Below are 22,518 nucleotides of genomic sequence, written 5' to 3'. Positions count from 1 at the left end.
CAAATAAATTTGTTTCACTGTATGCTGTGTTGTAGTCACACAGTGCAGTACTTTTTTTTATTGTTTTTAGTTGTTTGGTTCGAAATTTCGTTTCGTTTGTTTTAAATTTGCTTAACCTCTTCCATCTGCGTATTCCTTTTCTCTTGTTTCATCTTCCACATCTTCCACCCAAAACTGTACTCAGATTGCAAACCTTGCTGCCAAGATTAAGAAGTTCCGTGGCTACGATTCATTATTGGCCTTCCTTCCTGGTTTGATTAATATGCGAATATCACTGACAAACTTTCTTCTCCCGTCATATTTCCGAATTTCTATTTTACTGCGGGATTTGTAAGTTTTGTCGCACAACGTACAAGCCTTCAGTTTTTATTTGACTTGGTTATTAAGCCAGAGATGATACTGTGGACTCTGCAGACAAGTTGGTGAAACGTTGGAAGCGGGGGGGGGGGGGGGGGGGGGGGCGGTGCGAGGTGGCTGTCACTAAACTAAGGTGCACATAGGTATGTGGAAGAGATAGTTATTGTGGTAGAAGGTGCAGCATTTCCTGTTTTTTGAAGTTGGGAGCACAATTTCTCTGTTGTGAGGTTTTGTTCGTGACTCGGAGTTTTTCCGTAGGCCCCCTGGCTCGCGCTCCGATGCCTCGCGGCCCAAGGCTGCAGCAGCTAAGAGACTTGCATGCTAATTACGGGACACGGAGGTGTCGATTCGTCTACAGTAAGGTGCGGAGTGTGTTTTCCGTTGCACTCAGCTTGTAGATGACACAGAGAATTACAAATCACGCAAGTATGCCGCTGGTCGTCGCATCTTACTAAAGTATTAAGCCCACAAACATTTATGTACGATAGTACACGTTGCTATAACACTGTTTTGTATTATCTGACACCATTCAAAAGTAAGAACATTTGAAGCGCAGACCACCTCTCAGCTAAATTTGAAATTAGTCTACCATGTAAAACAAAATTTATGATTTCGCCAGTAATTTTAACACTTTCAACACTGCCCTCTTTACACCCGGCACTTGGCTGCGAACTTTCATATTTAATGGATGTTTGAAATTAGATTGCAAAGAACAGAGAAATGATACGAATATGGTTCTTGCATCATTTAAAATGAAAAAGTAAGAGTTTTCAATGAACGTGAGTTTATTTTCCAATATAAAATACAAATGACACAAAAAACGTCGATAAAAAACTTTTTCATGATCTCTCTCTTGAGTAGTGTCATTATTACTGTATCTAAATTTAAAACAAAATATCACTGGACCGTCTAGCTGCAGGTACCTGTAAACTAGAGCATTTTAATAGTTCAGATGTAGTTAGCCTTTGTGTGAAAATCCTGGAAACACTGTGGGAAGCAAAGGCCAATGCCACAGTCCTAGCACCAACATCTACTTTCCTTCTTGATGCGCTTACCCGTCTCTTTCTTCACCCTGTCTGAACATACTTTGCAATACCTTGTAGTATTCACCTTGTTTGCAGTGGTGGGACCTTCTCTGGAAAGTGCCTTGCAAATGTCCTCTCAATTTGTGAGGATGAAGCGGCTTGTTGCTGAAAAACATTTCCGCTCTTCTGAGCCAATTTCTTTGCTTTATATAAAATAAAACTGTTGACAGTTGACACGATAAACAAGTGGAAAAACAGCTTTTACCACCACTTCAAAGTTTTTCGTGCAAACGGATAATAGCTGGAGAACCGATCTGCTCTGTCAACCCCAGCTTTATTTTTATTGTAATCAATAATAACGTCTGGATTTACAATTTCTGCTATTCCACCTTTTGCCCTCACTTGAATACTAGTGCTGGTAGACTTATGCTTTGTGGAAAGACAAAAAACATCTCGTTTTGACTTCCACATCACTGCCAAGAGATGGTGTTTCCTTTGAAAAACTATCTTTTTTTTTAGTTTTAGTGCTCTGAATATTCGTTGCAAACGTTTCCTGTTTTTCATTACAGTTACCACTCCAAGAGCTTTATTTTCCCACAACATGTCCAAAAGAGATGGACTGGTGTAGTACCTATGCATATAAAAGCAATATCCTTTGCCAAAGTACTGTGAACACAACCTTTTTACAAGGCCCTGGATACTATTGTCAACACTGCCTGCAGAACCTGTATATACATCACAGTTTAGCATATAACCAGTTGATGAATCGCAGAGAGCATAGAATATTATTCCATATTGGTTTGTTTTTCATGTATACTCTGAAGCTTGTTCTACCACGAAAGGGACACATCGCCTCATCTATTGTCAGATTCATGCCTGGGCGAAAACTAATTTTGTTTTTATTCACAAAGAAATCAAACAAAGGCCTCACTTTGTGAAGTGGGTCGTGCTTTCCTTCGCCTCTGCTAATGAACGAAGCATTGTCATTCAAGTGTAACATCGACAATGTAGCGCAAAATCGATCAGAACTCAACAATTTACTCGCAAATCCTGTCAGTGGAAACGAGTCTGTTGACCAATAATCACTGATTTTCGGCAATTTGACGACGTACATATGCAAAATAATACTGAGAGACCAGTAAATCTCTTACAATTTTACTGCGGACCACTTATGCCAAACAGAGTTTATTTTCAGGCTACCTTTGCGTTTCATTGTCGTAATAACGTTACCAGCGTACAGATTCGTTTCACTTTTGATGAGTCGAATAAGATCGTCATCAAAGAAATAACTAAAATATCGAAGCTCCTCAGTGGCATCTGAAAAATGCGATGCTACACCGACTACATTCTCGAAAACCGGCAGTGCTGGCTGATGGTCTGGTTCCGACCAATCTTGCTCTTTGTGCTCAGTGTGACACACACGACCAGGTACCACAGATGGTGACTGATGGTCTGTACCACTGTCTGCATAGAAAAAAATAATGCTAAGATTGGTACTAAAAGGTACTAAATGCAAGTGAAGTAATGAACATTACTCACAATACAAAATGCGGTAATGAACTCTTCACTTTATGAACAATTGAGACATATACGTAACTGAATCATCACTTGTACTTTCGTCTGGAGAGTACGAATCCTTTTTGTCAGAGTCGTCAATTTCAGATCCTGCATCTCCATAAAGAATATCTAATATCTCTTCCTCCGTCAACTCGCTGCGCGATATTTTCACGATCGTAAACACCTGTGAATGAAGTGCAGGTAACTTCGTCTTTGCAGTGCTCACAGCCCTCCCAGGATGAGATAGCCGATAAGTGCTTGCCTCTTGCGGAAGAAGAATGAAATACCTCCACATTAGTTGACTAAACTGCTTCGGAGACGCGCTAAACGCGCTTATGGAGCCAAATAAAGACTCGCCCGTACGGTATACGGGCGGCCGCGCGGGATTAGCCGAGCGGTCTCGGGAGCTACAGTAATGGACTGCGCGGCTGGTCCCGGCGGAGGTTCGAGTCCTCCCTCGGGATGGGTGTGTGTGTTTGTCCTTAGGATAATTTAGGTTAAGTAGTGTGTAAGCTTAGGGACTGATGACCTTAGCAGTCAAGTCCCATAAGGTTTCACACACATTTGGTATACGGGCGCCGTCGTCAACGTCAGGATGGCCGCGCCCGTATGGCGTACGGGCACCGTGCTGTAATTGTTAAGGAGAATCTCGACAGTTCTTATGGTTCTTATTGCGAGCCCAGCAACTTACACAGTACCTCAGCTACGACAGAGTTTTATACTCCCTGGGCACTTTTTCGCAATCGTGTTGTATAGTTCAGCACTGCTCAGCTGTCTTCACGTCTCCGGTATCCAATTTTCTGTTCCTTTTGCCATCTACCTTACCAGTTCTTGATCAAACGCAATTTTTAGCGTATCTTTGCTCTGTGAGAGGTAGAATGGCTACCCCGATGCATTAATGTTGAGCTTCCTGGTAGATTGAAATTGTTTGTCGGACCGAGATTCGAACTCGCGACCTCTGTCTTTCGCAGGCAGCTGCTCTACCGACTGAGCTAACCAGGCTCCACTCATGAACAGTTTTACTTTTCGGGGGTACCTCATCATCTACCTTCCAAATTTCACAGAAGTTCTCCTGTGGAACTTGCAGGACTAGCACTTCTGGAAGAAGGGACATGGCGGACACATGGCTTAGTCACAAAATGGGGGATCTTTCCAGAATTAATTTTTTACCTGTAGCTGCGATTCCAGAAAATCATTCTGCGATGTTTAGAAGTCAGGAGATGAGTGACAGAAGGAAGCTGTGAGGAGGCGTCGTGAGTCGTGCTCGCGGAGATTAGTCGGGGTAGCACCTATGCGCCAATAGTGAAGTCCTGAGTTCGAGTCTCACTCTGGCATACTGTTGTAAACTGCCAGGAAGTTTCATACTTTGCACATTCAACTGCTGTGTGAGAATTTAGTTGTGGATGTATTAATGTTATTCGTGTTTAGTGTTGTTATCTGGCATAGCTGGGAACAAAAGCAGCGTAAACATCTACATCTACATCCATACTCCGCAAGCCACCCGACGGTGTGTGGCGGAGGGTACCCTGAGTACCTCTATCGGTTCTCCCTTCTATTCCAGTCTCGTATTGTTCGTGGAAAGAAGGATTGTCGGTATGCTTCTGTGTGGGCTCTAATCTCTCTGATTTTATCCTCATGGTCTCTTCGCGAGATATACGTAGGAGGGAGCAATACACTGCTTGAATCTTCGGTGAAGGTATGTTCTCGAAACTTTAACAAAAGCCCGTACCGAGCTACTGAGCGTCTCTCCTGCAGAGTCTTCCACTGGAGTTTATCTATCATCTCCGTAACGCTTTCGCGATTACTAAATGATCCTGTAACGAAGCGCGCTGCTCTTCTGTGGATCTTCTCTATCTCTCCTATCAACCCTATCTGGTACGGATCCCACATTGCTGAGCAGTATTCAACCAATGGGCGAACAAGCGTACTGTAACCTACTTCCTTTGTTTTCGGATTGCATTTCCTTAGGATTCTTCCAATGAATCTCAGTCTGGCATCTGCTTTACCAACGATCAACTTTATATGATCATTCCATTTTAAATCACTCCTAATGCGTACTCCCAGATAATTTATGGGATTAACTGCTTCCAGTTGCTGACCTGCTATTTTATAGCTAAATGATAAGGGATCCATCTTTCTATGTATTCGCAGCACATTACACTTTTCTACATTGAGATTGAATTGCCATTCCCTGCACCATGCGTCAATTCGCTGCAGATCCTCCTGCATTTCAGTACAATTTTCCATTGTTACAACCTCTCAATACACCACAGCATCATCTGCAAAAAGCCTCAGTGAATTTCCGATGTCATCCACAAGGTCATTTGTGTATATTGTGAATAGCAACGGTCCTAGGACACTACCCTGCGACACACCTGAAATCACTCTTACTTCGGAAGACTTCTCTCCATTGAGAATGACATGCTGCGTTCTGTTTTCTAGGAACTCTTCAATCCAATCACACAATTGGTCTGATAGTCCATATGCTCTTACTTTGTTCATCAAATGACTGTGTGGAACTGTATCGAACGCCTTGCGGAAGTCAAGAAACACGGCATCTACCTGTGAACCCGTGTCTATGGCCCTCTGAGTCTCGTGGACGAATACCGCGAGCGGGGTTTCACACGACCGTCTTTTTCGAAACCCATGCTGAGTCCTACAGAGTAGTCTCCAGAAAAGTCATTATACTCGAACATAATACGTGTTCCAAAATTATACAACTGATCGACGTTAGAGATATAGGTCTGTAGTTCTGCACATCCGTTCGACGTCCCTTCTTGAAAACGGGGATGACCTGTGCCCTTTTCCAAGCCTTTGGAACGCTACGCTCTTCTAGAGACCTACGGTACACCGCTGCAAGAAGGGGGGCAAATTCCTTCGCGTACTCTGTGTAAAATCGAACTGGTATCCCATCAGGTCCAGCGGCCTTTCCTCTTTTGAGCGATTTTAATTGTTTCTCTATCCCTGTGTCGTCTATTTCGATATCTACCATTTTATCGTCTGTGCGACAATCTAGAGAAGGAACTACAGTGGAGTCTTCCTCTGTGAAACAGCTTTGGAAAAAGACATTTAGTATTTCGGCCTTTAGTCTGTCATCCTATGTTTCAGTACCATTTTGGTCACAGAGTGTCTGGACATTTTGTTTTGATCCCCCTACCGCTTTGACATAAGACCAAAATTTCTTAGGATTTTCTGCCAAGTCAGTACATAGAACTTTACTTTCTAATTCATTGAACGCCTCTCGCATAGCCCTCCTCACACTACATTTCGCTTCGCGTAATTTTTGTTTGTCTGCAAGGCTTTGGCTATGTATATGTTTGCTGTGAAGTTCCCTATGCTTCCGCAGCAGTTTTCTCAGTCGGTTGTTGTACCACGGTAGCTCTTTTCCATCTCTCACGATCTTGCTTGGCACATACCCATCTAACGCATATTGTACGATGGTTTTGAACTTTGTCCACTGATCCTCAACACTATCTGTACTGGAGACAAAACTTTTCTGTTGACCCGTCAGGTACTCTGTAATCTGCTTTTTGTCACTTTTGCTAGACAGAAAAATCTTCCTACCTTTTTTAATATTTCTATTTACGGCTGAAATCATCGATGCACTAACCGCTTTGTGATCACTAATTCCCTGTTCTGCGTTAACTGTTTCAAACACTTCGGGGCTGTTTGTCACCAGAAGGTCTAATATGTTATCGCCACGAGTCGGTTCTCTGTTTAACTGCTCAAGGTAGTTTTCAGATAAAGCATTTAAAAAAATTTCACTGGTTTCTTTGTCCCTGCCACCCGTTATGAACGTTTGAGTCTCCCAGTCTATATCCGGCAAATTAAAATCTCCACCCAGAACTATAACATGGTGGGGAAATCTACGTGAAATATTTTCCAAATTATCCTTCAGGTGTTCAGCCACAACAGCTGCTGAGCCAGGGGGCCTATAGAGACATCCAATTACCATGTCTGAGCCTGCTTTAACAGTGACCTTCACCCAAATTATTTCACATTTCGGATCTCCGTCAATTTCCTTCGATACTATTGCACTTCTTATCGCTATAAATACGCCTCCCCCTTCACTGCCCAGCCTGTCTCTGCGGTATACATTCCAATTTGAGTTTAGGATTTCATTACTGTTTACGTCTGGTTTCAGCCAACTTTCTGTCCCTAGTACTATATGGGCGTTGTGACCGTTTATTAATGAGAGCAGTTCTGGGACCTTTCTATAGATGCTACTGCAGTTTACTATTAGCACATTAATATTGTTATTCCCTGTTGCATTTAGCCTACTCCTACCTTGCCGCGTCTCAGGAGGCGTCTTGTCGGGTCTAGGGAGGGAATTCTCTAACCTAAAAAACCCCCATGTGCACTCCACACGTACTCCGCTACCCTTGTAGCCGCTTCCGGAGTGTAGTGCACGCCTGACCTATTCAGGGGGACCCAACCTTTCTCCACCCGATAGTGGAGGTCGAGAAATTTGCACCCCAGATCTCCGCAGAATCGTCTGAGCCTCTGGTTTAAGCCTTCCACTCGGCTCCAAACCAGAGGACCGCGATCGGTTCTGGGAACGATACTACAAATAGTTAGCAGTGTCAGATGTTGAGCGATCACGGTGAAGAACACAGAGATGCCGCCTTCTGATGTGACACAAGATTATCAACAACTGACAGAATATGAAAAGGGTTCATTGTGGGTCTTTATTAACCCGGCTGGTCGAATCGTGCAGTATCCGTATTTGTAGGCCGTTTGGATGCGACGATGGCCCGATGGCGGACTACATGAGAAAGTGAGGGCAGGTGTACTCGCCGCAAAGGGTCCGATCGACCACTTCTAACAACCCCAAGTGAGGATCCCCGTGCTGTGCACCAAGCACATCGTAACCCCTTCGAAGATTCACACACCACCCGAAAACAAGTAAAGAATTCCCTGCAACATTCAATGTCATTCCGCACCACCGATCGAAGAGTAGAAACTGCTGGATAGAGAATTACCGTCTCATACGTGGGTTGCCCCTGATACCAGAAGACGAACGGCTGCGTTTGGAGTGGTGTCAAGAGTAGGAACATGGACTACTGATGAGTGATGTATTGTGTTTAGTAATGAATCGCGCTTCTGTTTAGTAATGAATCGCGCTTCTACACTACCCCGATGATCATTGTCGGACTGTATGGCGACGACATTAGAGAGGTGCCATCCTCCCAGTGTTCCAGAGATGCACAGCAACGTTACCGCTGCCATTATCGTCCGGGGAATCATCTGGTATGTCACGGCTGGTAGTGACTGAGGGGAGTCTGATATCTCATCATGTTTTACCTTTCTTGCGGCAGTATCGTGGCACCATTCTGCAACAGGGTATTGCGCGCGCACACATGGCTCGCGTCTGTACGATGTCTGTGTGATACCTGATGTACTCCCCTGATCAGCAAGATTCGCAGATGTGTTCCTGATAGAACATGTGGTGGGAGTAGTTTGGACCTGAACTCAGTCCGTGAGGACCAAATAACAGTAGTTGTGGGCAGCTTGCGTCAGGAAAGGATACGACGGCTTTGTGAGGTCTTTCCCAATTGCACCAGCGCATGCATCCAGGCCAGAGGGCATGCAGTGTCATACGGATAGGTGGGCTTATACTGCCAAGTTTTTCGTGAATTTGGCTGGATTTTATAATCACTGAAATAACATCACGAACCTTGTCGATCCTTGAAGTTTCATATCGTTTCCTCCTCCACTTTCGGGTGCTCCACATTTTTTGTTAGGTACTGTTACTTGATGGTCAGTTTAATCTCCCATTTAAATGTGTTTATTCTACACCACAGAATAGAATATAATGCTACGCATAAAAAACTTTAAGCAATGACGTATAAGTTCGCTTAGTGGTAGCCAGAACGAGAACTGATTGCTGTAACAATATACATTTTTCATTATTCATCTTTGTTCATGGTACCGTTATAATTGCAGCAGGATAAATGGTGCCCCTTCTGGCTTCTTCCGTGTGTCCGTCGACCAACTGAAATACACTAAGAGCCTAAGAAACTGGTACACCTGCCTAATATCGTGTAGGGCCCCCGCGAGCAGGCAGAAGTGCCCCAACACGACTTGACATGGACTCGACCAATGTCTGAAGTAGTGCTGGAGGGCTGTCCATAAATCCGTAAGAGTGCGAGGGGGTGAAGATCTCTTCTGAACAGTACGTTGCAAGGTATCCCAGATATGCTCAATAATGTTCATGTCTGGGGAGTTTGGTGGCCAGCGGAAGTGTTTAAACTCGGAAGAGTGTTCCTCGAGCCACTATGTAGCAATTCTGGACGTATGGGGTATCGCATTGTCCTGCTGGAATTGCCCGAGTCCGTCGGAATTCACAGTGGACATGAATGGATGCAAGGATCAGACAGGATGCTTACGTACGTGTCACCTGTCAGAGTCGTATCTAGACGTATCAGGGATCCCATATCACTCCAACTGCACACGCCCCACACTATTACAAAGCCTCCACCAGCTTGAACAGTCCCCTGCTGACATGCAGGGTCCATGGATTCATTTCCCTGTGTTTGAATACGCATGCCTATAGCAGTTTCTTTGGCGACATATTATTCGCATCCCGCTCAAAGAACAACTGTCATCCCTTGTCCAAACACTGCGTCGTATATGCAATAAAAAAACAGTAAAAATCTTTTAGATTTACTTCAGACAATTATTACTGTGAGTACTCATTAACATTAACACAAAATGTATTAGATATTGTTCTTTTCCGTATATCGTATAGGCGGGCAAGTCTTCCGTGGTACAGGAAAAAAAGACACACATTCTACCCGAGCAGCAGCTAAGAGTATTTTAGCGGTACTTCTGAGCTTTCGACGTCTCATTCATACATTCGTCATACTGTGAAACGCGTGTAGTTTTGATTCCAACATAATAGTATGAAAATATCATGTCACCTTACGCGCAAGCATCAAAACCCGACTAGCAGTGAATAGTTTCGTAGGCGACTGCAACACGAGGGAGCATCTAGTTTCAGTAGAAGTTTGCTGTGCAGTGATATCAAAATGACGAAACCACATAACCATAAAAGTCGATAATGACGCGAGTAACATTAGTTTCTTCCATGGGTAAACTGACCCTCGGAAATCGCAAATATTGGAAAAAAGCTAAAAATTTGCGAATATAATTCTGCCTAACAAGATTCACGGAAACCGCGACATCTTCGAAAATAAACAGCTAAATTTTTGTGACAAGCAAGAAAGCAAATGTCATTTATGCTCGTTTCATTCGCAGAAATTTAATCTTTCGGTCTGTAATCAGAACACAAACGCAAAGGAGAGCAGCAAAAACGAAACAAATAAAAATAAATTAAAATGCAGGACGCCTCCGCAACTCCATGTCTCTAACCTTTTTTTTCTTTCTCTTTCTTCGTCGTTTTTCTTTTACTGTTCTGTGTGGAGTTACATAACATGTCTCATATTTCTTCGATAGAAATTTTACTCTGTTATTTATTTATTTTTTTATTACAAAGGCTTGGCAGTCCCCTCACCGAATATGTTGATCTGCCATGCTGGCAAGCTCTCGATCACACTCAGTACATACTACAAAACAGGAGCTTTTTTCTTAGGTTCTCTGAAGGCTGTTACCGCCAGTATGTCATTAACCGACATTTAACTATAGCAAACTGTACCAAGAGTGGGCCGGCCGGTGTGGCCGTGTGCTTCTAGGCGCTTCAGTCTGGAACCGCGCGACCGCTACGGTCGCAGGTTCGAATCCTGCCTCGGGCATGGATGTGTGTGATGTCCTTAGGTTAGGTTAGGTTTAAGTAGTTCTAAGTTCTAAGGGACTGATGACCTCAGATGTTAAGTCCCTTAGTGCTCAGAGCCATTTGAACCAACCAAGAGTGGTGTGTTTGTAATAAATCTTCAATGTGCAATTGCCTTGCAGCACACTGTCATAAAATGCAAATTAAAATGTGAAAACACTGTAGAACGACGAAATCCAGTACCTCCAAAGTTCTTCATTTTTCGATTGCTATCGACTTTTGCGGTAGCATCCTGGGACAATTCATTTTGATGTCACTTCACAATAAGCTTCTAGTGTCATTAACTTGTTCCACAGTTGAGTTTCGTAAGTCACTTTCCACCCCAAGCGCCATCTAGTGGCATTTTGCAAACCGGACAGATCGATCTGTCCAGTACAATCCGCAGCCTGTCGGGAAATATTTTAACTTTATGTATGCCGAACTGGACTTTCCATGTCCTGTGTTCACGCAAGTAGTGCCGAGCATCCGTTGACAGCGAACGCCTCATGTAGAGTCCACGCAGAGTACAGTGTACGATGCGCCGTGATCAATTTTCGTCCATAGTGCTGGGCGAGTTTATTTGTCTCTTCAGGAGAGACCTACACTGTTAGCCCGCTATCGGCCGGTCAGCTACGCCCTGCGGTGACAGAATCGCGGCGCACGGCCTGCGTACTCCCTCAAACTATTTTACAGAAACTATTCGCTAAAAAATTCATTTTTGCGTTAAATATACAGTTACATGTCAGCTTCATAATGATGTGCCCATCATTTCGTTAGTGGTTATATTTCTTGTGGTATTTGCATTTAAGTAAAACACTGCGATAAATCTGAAATGGTTTGCAGTGAAAAATAGGGTTCGCTATGATTTTGCGTTTGGTGCGTACTACATAACATGTTGCTGCATATGAAATTTAGGTAAGACAATTGAAGTTTGGCTGAGGTCTGTATCTGATACCAGTCTCGAGAAAATTGATCTGATGTAGCAGACTCAATTGCAATCGCGAGCGTCAGCGATAAGCACTCCGCCTTGAGGCCACAAGTGGCCCATCGGGACCATCTGATCTCCGTGTCATCCTAAACACTCTCCCAGTCGTTATGATGGTTTTCTGTGACCGGAACCACTACTATTCGGTCGAGTAGCTCCTCAAGTGGCATCACGAGGCTGAGCGCTTCCCTTAAAAATGGCAATAGCGTATGGCGGCCCAGACGGTCACCCATCCAAATGCTGGCCGCGCCCGACAGAGCTTAACTTCGGTGATACGACAAGAATCGGTGTATCCACTGCGGCAAGGCCATTGTCGCCAGCGATGAAGCCATAGTAAAATATTCACAACTTTCCTCATATTTCATAAATAGTTTGATATATCGAAATGAGATTTTGGTAAATGATAACATACAAGGAGGAGAGTATTTTTCCATATGGTTCTTACACGAAACTTCGCGATCCACCCTGCCATTCCACTAACTATAGTGTTTTCAGATGAAAGAATGTAATTTTTGAGAGCCGTCGATTGCTAATCAAACGAGAAATGCTCTGGGATTTGCACAACATAAGTGAAGACATTACACGTTTATTTTTATACCGAGGATGTGCTTTTTCATAAGCTGTTGACCTTGCTTTTTCTTCGTTCCTCAATTAATAAACGTCTGTTTCAGAATTCTCTCGAAGTTGCATCTGCACAACACTTTAGTGAGGTGACATTGTGTACACTCCACTGTATTACAGCAAAAGAAGTAAATTTATAAATGGCAACAAGAGAACTGTATGTTTCACTCAAAATTCCATACTCATGACGCTTCTCTGAAAGTTACAAATGGTTAACAAGCAAGGCGAAAATAAATCGTTACTCAATATTTACAAAACATGTGAGTGTAAGCTTCAGTTTAGCACAAAACTTCCCCTCCAGCAATCGGCATTTCTCCTACAGCCCTGCCTGCAACCCCCACGAGTGTTGCTCACCCACGTCTGCCCTGCCAATTGCGCAGCTACTTGCCACGGTATTCTGCATCCACTCTTGTCTGGAGACACTGTAGACAGCAGACGTATGTCTCGACCAGGCAAAGGCTACATATCGCGGGCCCTTGTAATGTATTACTAAATATCACCTTGTGCATTTGTAAGGTAATATGGAACAAAGTATTGCCACATAAAGATTGCGTTTCGTCACATCATAGTGGGGTGGAAATAATGGGAAGGCAGTGAGTCCTCTCGTACTACACTACTTGCCATTAAAATTGCTACACCACGAAGATGACGTGCTACAGACGCGAAATTCAACCGACAGGAAGATGCTGTGATATGCAAATGATTAGCTTTTCAGAACATTCACACAAGGTTGGCGCCGGTGGCGACACCTACAACGTGATGGCATGAGGAAAGTTTCCAACCGATTTCTCATACGCAAACAGCAGTTGACCGGCGTTACCTGGTGAAACGTTGTTGTGATGCCTCGTGTAAGGAAGAGAAATGCGTACCATCACGTTTCCGACTTTGATAAAGGTCGGATTGTAGCCTATCGCGATTCCGGTTTATTGTATCGCGACTTTGCTGCTCGCGTTGGTCGAGATCCAATGACTGTTAGCAGAATATGGAATCGGTGGGTTCAGGAGGGTAATATGGAACGCTGTGCTGGATCCCAACGGCCTCGTATCATTAGCAGTCGAGATGACAGGCATCTTATCCGCATGGCTGTAATGGATCGTGCAGCCACGTCTCGATCCCTGAGTCAACAGATGGGGACGTTTGCAAGACAATAACCATCCGCACGAACAGTTCGACGACGTTTGCAGCAGCATGGACTATCAGCACGGAGACCATGGCTGCGGTTACCCTTGACGCTGCATCACAGACAGGAGCGCCTGCGATAGTGTACTCAACAACGAACCTGGGTGCACGAACGGCAAAACGTTATTTTTTCGGATGAATCCAGGTTCTGTTTACAGTATCATGATGGTCGCATCTGTGTTTGGCGACATCGCGGTGAACGCACACTGGAAGCGTGTATTCATAGCCATACTGGCGTATCACCCGGCGTGATGGTATGCGGTGCCATTGGTTACGCGTCTTGCTCACCTCGTGTTCGCATTGACGGCACTTTGAACAATGGACGTTAGATTTCAGGTGTGTTACGACCCGTGGTTCTACCCTTCCTTCGATCCCTGCGAAACCCTACATTTCAGCAGGATAATGCACGACCGCATGTTGCAGGTCCTGTACGGGCCTTTCTGGACACAGAAAATGCTCGACCGCTGCCTTGGCCAGCACATTCTCCATATCTCTCACCAATTGAAAACGTCCGGTCAATGGTGGCCGAGCAACTGGCTCGTCACAATACGCCAGTCACTACTCTTGATGAAATGTGATATCGTGTTGAAGCTGCATGGGCAGCTCTATCTGTACACGCCATCCAAGCTCTGTTTGACTCAATGCCCAGGCGGTTCAAGGCTGTTATTACGACCAGAGGTGGTTGTTCTGGGTACTGATTTCTCAGGACCTAGGCACCCAAATTGCGTGAAAACGTAATCACATGTCAGTTCTAGTATAATATATTTGTCAAATGAATACCCGTTTATCATCTGCATTTCTTCTTGGTGTAGCAATTTTAATGGCCAGTAATGTACACACTGCAAACATAAATGTGCCAGTACAGGACCAGAGGCCTGAAGGCGTCAACGCACTTTCCAGCTCTTCGGTTGCTGCATGCGTGGCTTGAGCTGGACAGGCAGATGGTCAGTCAGCTGTTCCGGTGTGTTTCAGAGGACTGCGTGGCTGCTAACTGCCGTGTTCCTGCTGGCCGCCGTCGCCTGCGCCCTTTCGCAGTAAGTACGCCGCCGGCTCCGCTGCGCAGTGCCTACAGTTATCCGGACACCTGCCGGACATCACTCTAAGCTTGCGATAGATCCATTCAGAACAACTCATTCTTAGCACGAGTTTGTCTTAGCCCTCTACATCTACAGGGCGAGTCAGCTAAGACGTACCACCCTCAATATACTCCAAGACAAGAAAAACAAAGCACTAGAATTGGACGGAAATCGGTGGATGTGATCTACATGTTTAACCAAACACGTTATTACAATATCAGGAAAAAAACTGGATGATTTATTGAAGGGAAAGAACTTCACATAACGAGCAATTCAATAACCTGATGCTTCACCTCTTATGTTTTGCAAGCAGTTATTCGACTTTGCATTGATTGATAGAGCTATTGGATGTCATCCTGAGGATAATGTGCCAAAGTCTGTCCAATTGGCGCGTTAGATCGTCAAATACACGAGGTGATTGGAGGGCCCTGCCCATAATACGTCAAACGTTCTCAGTTGGGGCCTCACAAGCGGCTTGTAATCAGATTGGCTGCTTACGGAATACTGTTTCAATTATGCGACTGGATTCGTGGTTTCCTGTCAGAGAGGCCACAGTTCGTAGTAGCTGACGGGAAGTCACCGAGTGCAACGTAAGCGATTTTTGGCGTTCCCCAAGGTAGTAGAACACTCTGCTGTTCTTTATCTATATAAACGATTTAGGAGACAATCTGAGCAGACGTCTTGGGTTTTTTGGCGATAATGCTGTCGTTTATCGTCTAGTAAAATCATCAGAAGATCAAAACAAATTTCAAAACGATTTAGAAAACATATCTTTATGGTGCGAAAATTGGCAATTGACCCTAAACAACGAAAAGTGTGAGGTTCAAAATGGTTCAAATGGCTCTGAGCACTATGGGACTTAACTTCTGAAATCATCAGTCCCCTAGAATTTAGAACTACTTAAACCTAACTAACCTAAGGACATCACACACATGCATGCCCGAGGCAGGATTCGAACCTGCGACCGTAGCGGTCGCGCGGTTGTAAAGTGTGAGGTCATCCACATTAGTGCTAAAAGGAATCCGTTAAACTTCGGTTACCCGATAAATCAATCAGATCTGAAGGTTGTAAATTGAACTAAATACCTAGGAATTACAATTACGAACAACGTAAATTGGAAAGAACACACTGTATTTCGTTGACAGAACACTTAGCAGTTACAACAGATCTACTAAAGCGACTGCTTACACTGCGCTTGTCCGTCCTATTTTGGAGTACTGCTGTGCGGTGTTGGATACGTACCAGATAAAATTAACGGCGTACATCAAGAAATTTCAAAGAAAGGCAGCATGTTTCGTATTGCCGAGAAACATGGGAGATAATGTCACGGACATGTTATAGAATTTGATGTGGACGTCATTTGAACAAATGCTTTTCTCGTTGCAGTGGGTTCTTCTTACGAAATTTCAATCAACAACTTTCTTCTCCAAATACGAAAATAGTTTGTTGAACCGTCCTACAAGGGAAGAAACGATCCTCATAATAAAAGTAAGGGAACTCAGGGTTCACACGGAAAGATACAGGTGATCCTTTTTTCCACGCGCTGTTCAGGAGTGGAATAACAGAATTATTGTGAAGGTAGTTCAATGAGCCCTCTGCCAGCACTTACGTGTGATTTGCAGAGAAGCCGTGATTTGCAGAGTAGCCATGCACATGTATACGTTGGTCTGGCCACCTTTCTGGCCAAGATACGGCAAGCTCGAAGATAAGCAGCAGAAGCCCTTGCCGTGTGCGGGCTGGCATTATTTTGCTGGAAGTCCAGGGTGGCTTGCCATGTAGGGCAACAAAACAGGGCACAGAATATCGTCGACGTACCGCTGTTCCGTAGGTGTACCGCGGTCACTAGGGCGTGGTTGTAAGCGGGTCTCATCACTGAAGACAATTCCACGTCGGTTAATGAGATTCAAGGCCAAAGAAGTGTCTGGAGACTCCTGGACAACTATGGGATGCTAACCTCATTGTCGCCTGTCATACAGTCCAACAAGCATGAGTGATCGCCCGGAGTGCCATTTCTTTTCGTAGTAAGACCTCCTTGGTTGACATACGCGGCACTGTTACAGCCTAGGGCAGGTCGGCGATATTCTAGACCCCGTTTTGTTGCCCTTCATGACAAGCCATCCTGGGCTTACATTTCAGCAAGATAATGTCTGCCCGCAGACGGCGAGAGTTTCTAGTGCTTGTCAAATCCTACCTTGGGCAGCAAGGTCGCCGGGTCTCTTCCCAATTGAGAACGTAGGGAGTGTTTTTGACGAGGCCTACCAAGCAGCTCGGAATTTTGAGGACCTAAGGCGCCAGCTGGACAGAATCCGTCACGAGGATATCCAACGTCTGTGTCATTAAATGCCAAGTGGAAAAACTGCTTGTATAAGGGTCAGAGGTGGACCAATACGTCATTGATTTGCCCAGTTTGTGAAGCTCTTTCTCTTTTTCTGAAATTGTAATCCTTTGTTTGTCTGTACACGTACACCGCATCTACGGTTTCAGTCCAGTTCTGATGATATCTTCGTGGTGCGTCGTTTTTGTTCTTAGTCCAGAAGGAGTAAATATATCGAAATGTGATTTTCGCTAACATGTAGTGGAAAAATTGACAAATTTTACAGGAAAAGTGTATAGCTCCATTTTGAAAAGTAAGTGTCGTAGTTCGGCAGCTACAAACAATAATAATTAATTGGGTACATCAGGAAATTCATCACATATTTCACCATAACTTAACGAAAACGGCACCTCGCTATATTTACTTGTTTTGTGTATATTTTAGTTGCCTTTTAATGCCACAGACTATTAATGACCACAGCATTCTGAAGATCAAACCTAGTGACCAATCAACAGGGCACCAATTGTCATCCCTAGCGTCTCTATATTATTTTATTTTGCCATAATTTATTTTACGTTCATTATCTACTGAGGGTAGAAAAACTCTTTCTAGTAAAGATCGTTTCAGTGTTTACTATGCAGAACACAAATGTTTAAATGTACACTACTGGCCACTAAAATTGCCACGAAGATGACGTGCTACAGACGCGAAATTTAACCGACAGGAAGAAGATGCTGTGATATGCAGATCATTAGCTTTTCAGAGCATTCACACAAAGTTGGCGCAGGTGGCGACACCTACAACGTGCTGACATGAGGAAAGTTTCCAACCGATTTCTCATACGCAAACAGCAGTTGACCGGCGTTGCCTCGCGAAACGTTGTTGTGATGCCTCGTATAAGGAGGAGAAATGCGTACCATCACATTTTCGACTTTGATAAAGGTCGGATTGTAGCCTAACGCGGTTGCAGTTTATCGTATCGCGACATTGCTGCTCGCGTTGATCGAGATCCAATGAATGTTAGCAGAATATGGAATCGGTGGGTTCAGGAGGGTAATATGGAACGCCGTGCTGGATCCCAACGGCCTCGTATCACTAGCAGGCGAGATGACAGGCATCTTATCCGCATGGCTGTAACGGATCGTGCAGCCACGTCTCGATCCCTGAGTCAACAGATGGGGACGTTTGCAAGACAACAACCATCTGCACGAACAGTTCGAGGACGTTTGCAGCAGTATGGACTATCAGCTCTGAGACCATGGCTGCAGTTACCCTTGACGCTGCATCACAGACAGGAGCGCCTGCGATGGTGTACTCAACGACGAACCTGGGTGCACGAATGGCAAAAAGTAATTTTTTCGGATGAATCCAGGTTCTGTTTACAGCATCATGATGGTCGTATCCGTGTTTGGCGACATCGCGGTGAACGCACATTGCAAGCGTGTATTCGTTATCGCCATACTGGCGTATCACCCGGCGTGATGGTATGGGGTGCCATTGGTTACACGTCTCGGTCACCTCTTGTTCGCATTGACGACACTTTGAACAGTGGACGTTACATTTCAGATGTGCTACGAACCGTGGCTCTATCCTTCATTCGATCCCTGCGAAACCCTACATTTCAGCAGGATAATGCACGACCGCATGTTACAGGTCCTGTACGGGCCTTTCTGGATACAGAAAATGTTCGACTGCTGCTCTGGCCAGCACATTCTCTAGAGCTCTCACCAATTGAAAACGTCTGGTCAATGGTGGCTGAGCAACTGGCTCGTCACAATATGCCAGTCACTACTCTTGATGAACTGTGGTATCGTGTTGAAGCTGCATGGGCAGCTGTACATGTACACGCCATCCAAGCTCTGTTTGACTCAATGCCCAGGCGTATGAAGACCGTTATTACGGCCAGAGGAGGTTGTTCTGGGTACTGATTTCTCAGGATCTGTGCACCCAAACTGCGTGAAAATGTGATCACATGTCAGTTCTAGTATAATATATTTGTCAAATGAATACCCGTTTATCATCTGCATTTCTTCTTGGTGTAACAATTTTAATGGCCAGTAGTGTAAATATAGGGGGCGTTCAATAAGTAATGCAACACATTTTTTTTCTCGTTAGGTTGGTTTTATTCAAGATTCCAATACATCATGTTATTCCCCATTCTTTTGGCTACAAAATCATATTTTCAACATAATGTACGTTCAATGGAACGGTCTTACGCCACCTCATTGGGAGGACCTGTGTGCCCGAATGACTCTGCTGGTCGACGTTGGAGCCAAAGTCCTGGTGCATCAGTAGCCTCCCCATCTTCCACATAATGTATCTGGTGGGGTGTATCCCTCATCGGGCCAAACAGATGGAGTTCCAGGCTGTAGTATGGATGAGAAAGAGAAGTCGTGTGGTTTTGTGACGTGTGGTTTTATCACGATCAGCCTCGTAACGCCCAAGCAGTTCCCACAGATGGTCCTTCGCTGCTCTCTATGGTCTTCTGTTAGGCGCGAGGATGCCAGCGGGCACACACCTATAAGTATTCTAAATGCTTGACGAGTGTGTCAGACTACCAACACAGACGTCCAGTTGTATAGCGAGATGTTTGATTGTGATCTGTCGATCACCTCGAATGAGAGTGTCGGCACGTTCCAACATTGCAGGAGGCACAGCTGTGTGCGGTCGGCCGGCACGCAGGAGATTGAACAGATTTGCTCGACGTTGTTGCGCTGATGACAGACGCCGACCCCAACGACTCACCAAGCTTTTGTTCGCTGACTGGTCTCCGTAGAAATTCTACAAGCACCTATGAATATCTGCGATGCTCTAGCTTTTCGCCAGAAGAAACTCAATGACAGCTCTCTGCATGGATCGCACCTCCGCTACAGACGTCATTTTAAAGGCTTCGTATAGCGCAGCCACCTGTCGGATCTTTATGAAACTATAGGGGGTGAAGCGGGAATATTCCACGATGTCCCACAACTCTTCAGCATTTCTTCAACCCAAACTAACCCAGAAAAATAAGTGTTGCATTACTTGTTCAACGTTCCTCGTGATTTAGGAGCGTAATAATGGTGTGTTTGCATCAAACATTATATAGTTCTATAGGAGATCTAAGTGGTATCTCTGTGTTACTCTTATACATCATGTAACTAAGTATGACATAAATATTCAACCAAGATGTGGCATTTGAATGAAAAATATGTTACTGCATGAATTTTCTATGCATCAGTAATTATAGTGACTAAGGAATGACATCAGTACAAGACAGTGAAGTTATAGTACACATCTAGTATTTGCCAATAACAAAATCATTGATTCTGTTACCTTCAATATTAATGGGAAAACTATTCAAAACTCTCGTTCTCATTTAAAACACAGTCTGCAATGGTAACTAAATGAAGTTTTCTCCAGTTTTTGTAATCTGAATTCCGTCAAACAACATATCAGATCAATAAAAGGAGCCACTTCTTCAATAAAGTAATGCGTAAAAGAAAACTAATCCTGAGGTACCTACAGCCCTAGTTTCATATGTCAGTGAAGTGATAGTATAATTCTGGTAGATATTTCCTGTTTTTCATAATAACATAAGGAACTTTGTGTTGATTAACACAGTCAACGGTCTTGCCTCTTAATTCAGTTTTATCCACTTTAGTGTCCTCAACAGTCTCTTACCAATTGAAAATTTGTTAACCTGCAATTAGTAGATTCGATCTTCTCTCTACTGCTTTGACAGTCAATGTTACTAGTATAATTAACTCATCCGTGTTGTCGGAAACATTAGTCAAAATCTTGCATTAGGTCAGTAGCATATTAATTACATCATAGACTTAACACGAAATCATGTATTTAATCACCATAGCGCTTGCAACTAGACGCTGCAATGTATCCCATGCAAACAATAGTACGACAGCACGCTATGCGGATAGCTACCAAATAACCACATTTCCATATTTGTGTACTTAATCTTGTTTAATAAGACAAGCGTCAATTTCCATTTATACATACAAACCCATAAACAACAACATTTCATAACTTTAGGTAGTATTGGCCTGTGGTATTATGGTAAGTGCTTCCGTCATGTAGTTGACTGTTTCATAACCGAACAGAGACGCCTCCTCTGCTAGAAAGCTTTTCCATTTCATTTTGAAAATTCTAGAAAATATAAGGCAGGACGGTATCTCCCGAATTCCGGTGGTCTAATTTTCTTCCTCTTTCATTACGTGCAGGTAACAGGTTATCCATTATAAAGACTCGCAGGTGGTTGTTATATTCTGTGTCACTACAAAAGACTTTCGGTGTCCTTTTTACAGATAATGGTGTTATATATTTATTTAATACAATTTTTAACGCTAGATTCATTGAAAATTCTAGTTTTGCACGAAATATTAATTGTTTGTGGAATAACTGGCTTGATTTCTTATTACTCGCGAAAATGTTAGCATTGAATACCGGTATCTAAAGTGCACCAAAACAAATCGGACTTAGTCAAATTAAATAGCAAGCAGGTCCTGAATAATTACTACAATCCGTGTCTCTCTCAATGACATAGCTGTAATGGCGGCTACACAGACATAGCCCAAGCCGGTTATTCAAGTTGATACAACACAACTCATCCATATTCTTACTTGGGAACCTGTCAATAACATATCAAAGAGATTAATGGTAATAAATAATAAGAAATGAGTCAATATTTGAACGAAAATAAATAATTATTCTCATTTATATGAGCTTACAATGATACATACATCTTAATAGATCGGAGTTGCGACCTACCAAAGCTACGGTTCGACAGTTTTGGTGCAGTACATAAATGACATAGTAAATGGTAGATTTACCCAACAGTATTGGTAGCTTTAGTAGGAAAAGAAACGTTAATGAATGTGTAAGCTAGATACCGGGAACCGAAGACTTCTTTTCGTTTTTTGCTTGCTTAGTTATTTGTTTGGAATATAATTAGAATTGCACATCATTCAGTGTTAGTCCGTTGTATATGTTATATCCCTGCAGAATATAAATTGCATTTTATAAGTAATAGGAATTAGCTGATCGCGTAACGCCTGCGCTTTTATCGAACCAAATCAATTGCTTTTGATGCAAGCACAGTTTACAGGCATACACATAAAAAATATATGTAATTATTGTTGTTATTTAGTACTGAATAGAACGTGCTTCATCATAATCAAAGGCAAGAGTTTCCCATTATTATTTATAAATGCAGAAGTTATGAATAACATAAATATATTTTATATAAGTTCGACGAACTGCTGAAGTGAAGTTTGATATATTTGTGTTTGTGTTTTTTTATTTTATTCTTTTTTGAGGAAGTTATATTTTCTAGCTTTATATGGTTAATCCGTACTGTTTTATCTGACTTTACTAAAACGTTCCTTTGTTTCACGTTACAAATCAACAGTTCTCGAATAAAACCTCAATTAAACATTGACGGTTTCAATTTTGCTATAAATAATGTACATTTTTACGTAACAGACAGGAGGATAACTATGTACAACAAAAAATTGTCCGTAGGTTACACGGCCCTTTGTATATCTTCACTGCTTTTCTAGACGATTCACACTCTCGGTTTTCAGAGGAACCTAGTAACACGTGCCACATATCTAAAGAAAGTGGTCGCTATGAAGTAACAC

The 22,518-nt window shown here is 43.4% G+C and overlaps 1 protein-coding gene across 2 annotated transcripts in view; it reads left to right on the top strand.

Annotated features, from left to right (window-relative positions):
* Positions 1-14,403: 14,403 nt before the first annotated feature.
* LOC124612266 (proline-rich protein HaeIII subfamily 1-like) overlaps positions 14,404-22,518 on the top strand; it is a 34,225-nt gene continuing 26,110 nt past the window's right edge. For both annotated transcript variants that reach the window (XM_047140363.1, XM_047140362.1), the window contains exon 1: positions 14,404-14,529. In XM_047140363.1, coding sequence (XP_046996319.1) covers positions 14,411-14,529 — 119 coding nt within the window. In that variant the 5' untranslated portion in view covers positions 14,404-14,410. The remainder of the gene's footprint in view (positions 14,530-22,518) is intronic.

The sequence above is a fragment of the Schistocerca americana genome, chromosome 4, assembly GCF_021461395.2.
Source record: "Schistocerca americana isolate TAMUIC-IGC-003095 chromosome 4, iqSchAmer2.1, whole genome shotgun sequence".
Lineage (NCBI taxonomy): Eukaryota > Metazoa > Arthropoda > Insecta > Orthoptera > Acrididae > Schistocerca > Schistocerca americana.
The sequence above is the reverse complement of the archived record's forward strand: the minus strand, read 5'-3'. Positions and strand labels throughout refer to the sequence as shown.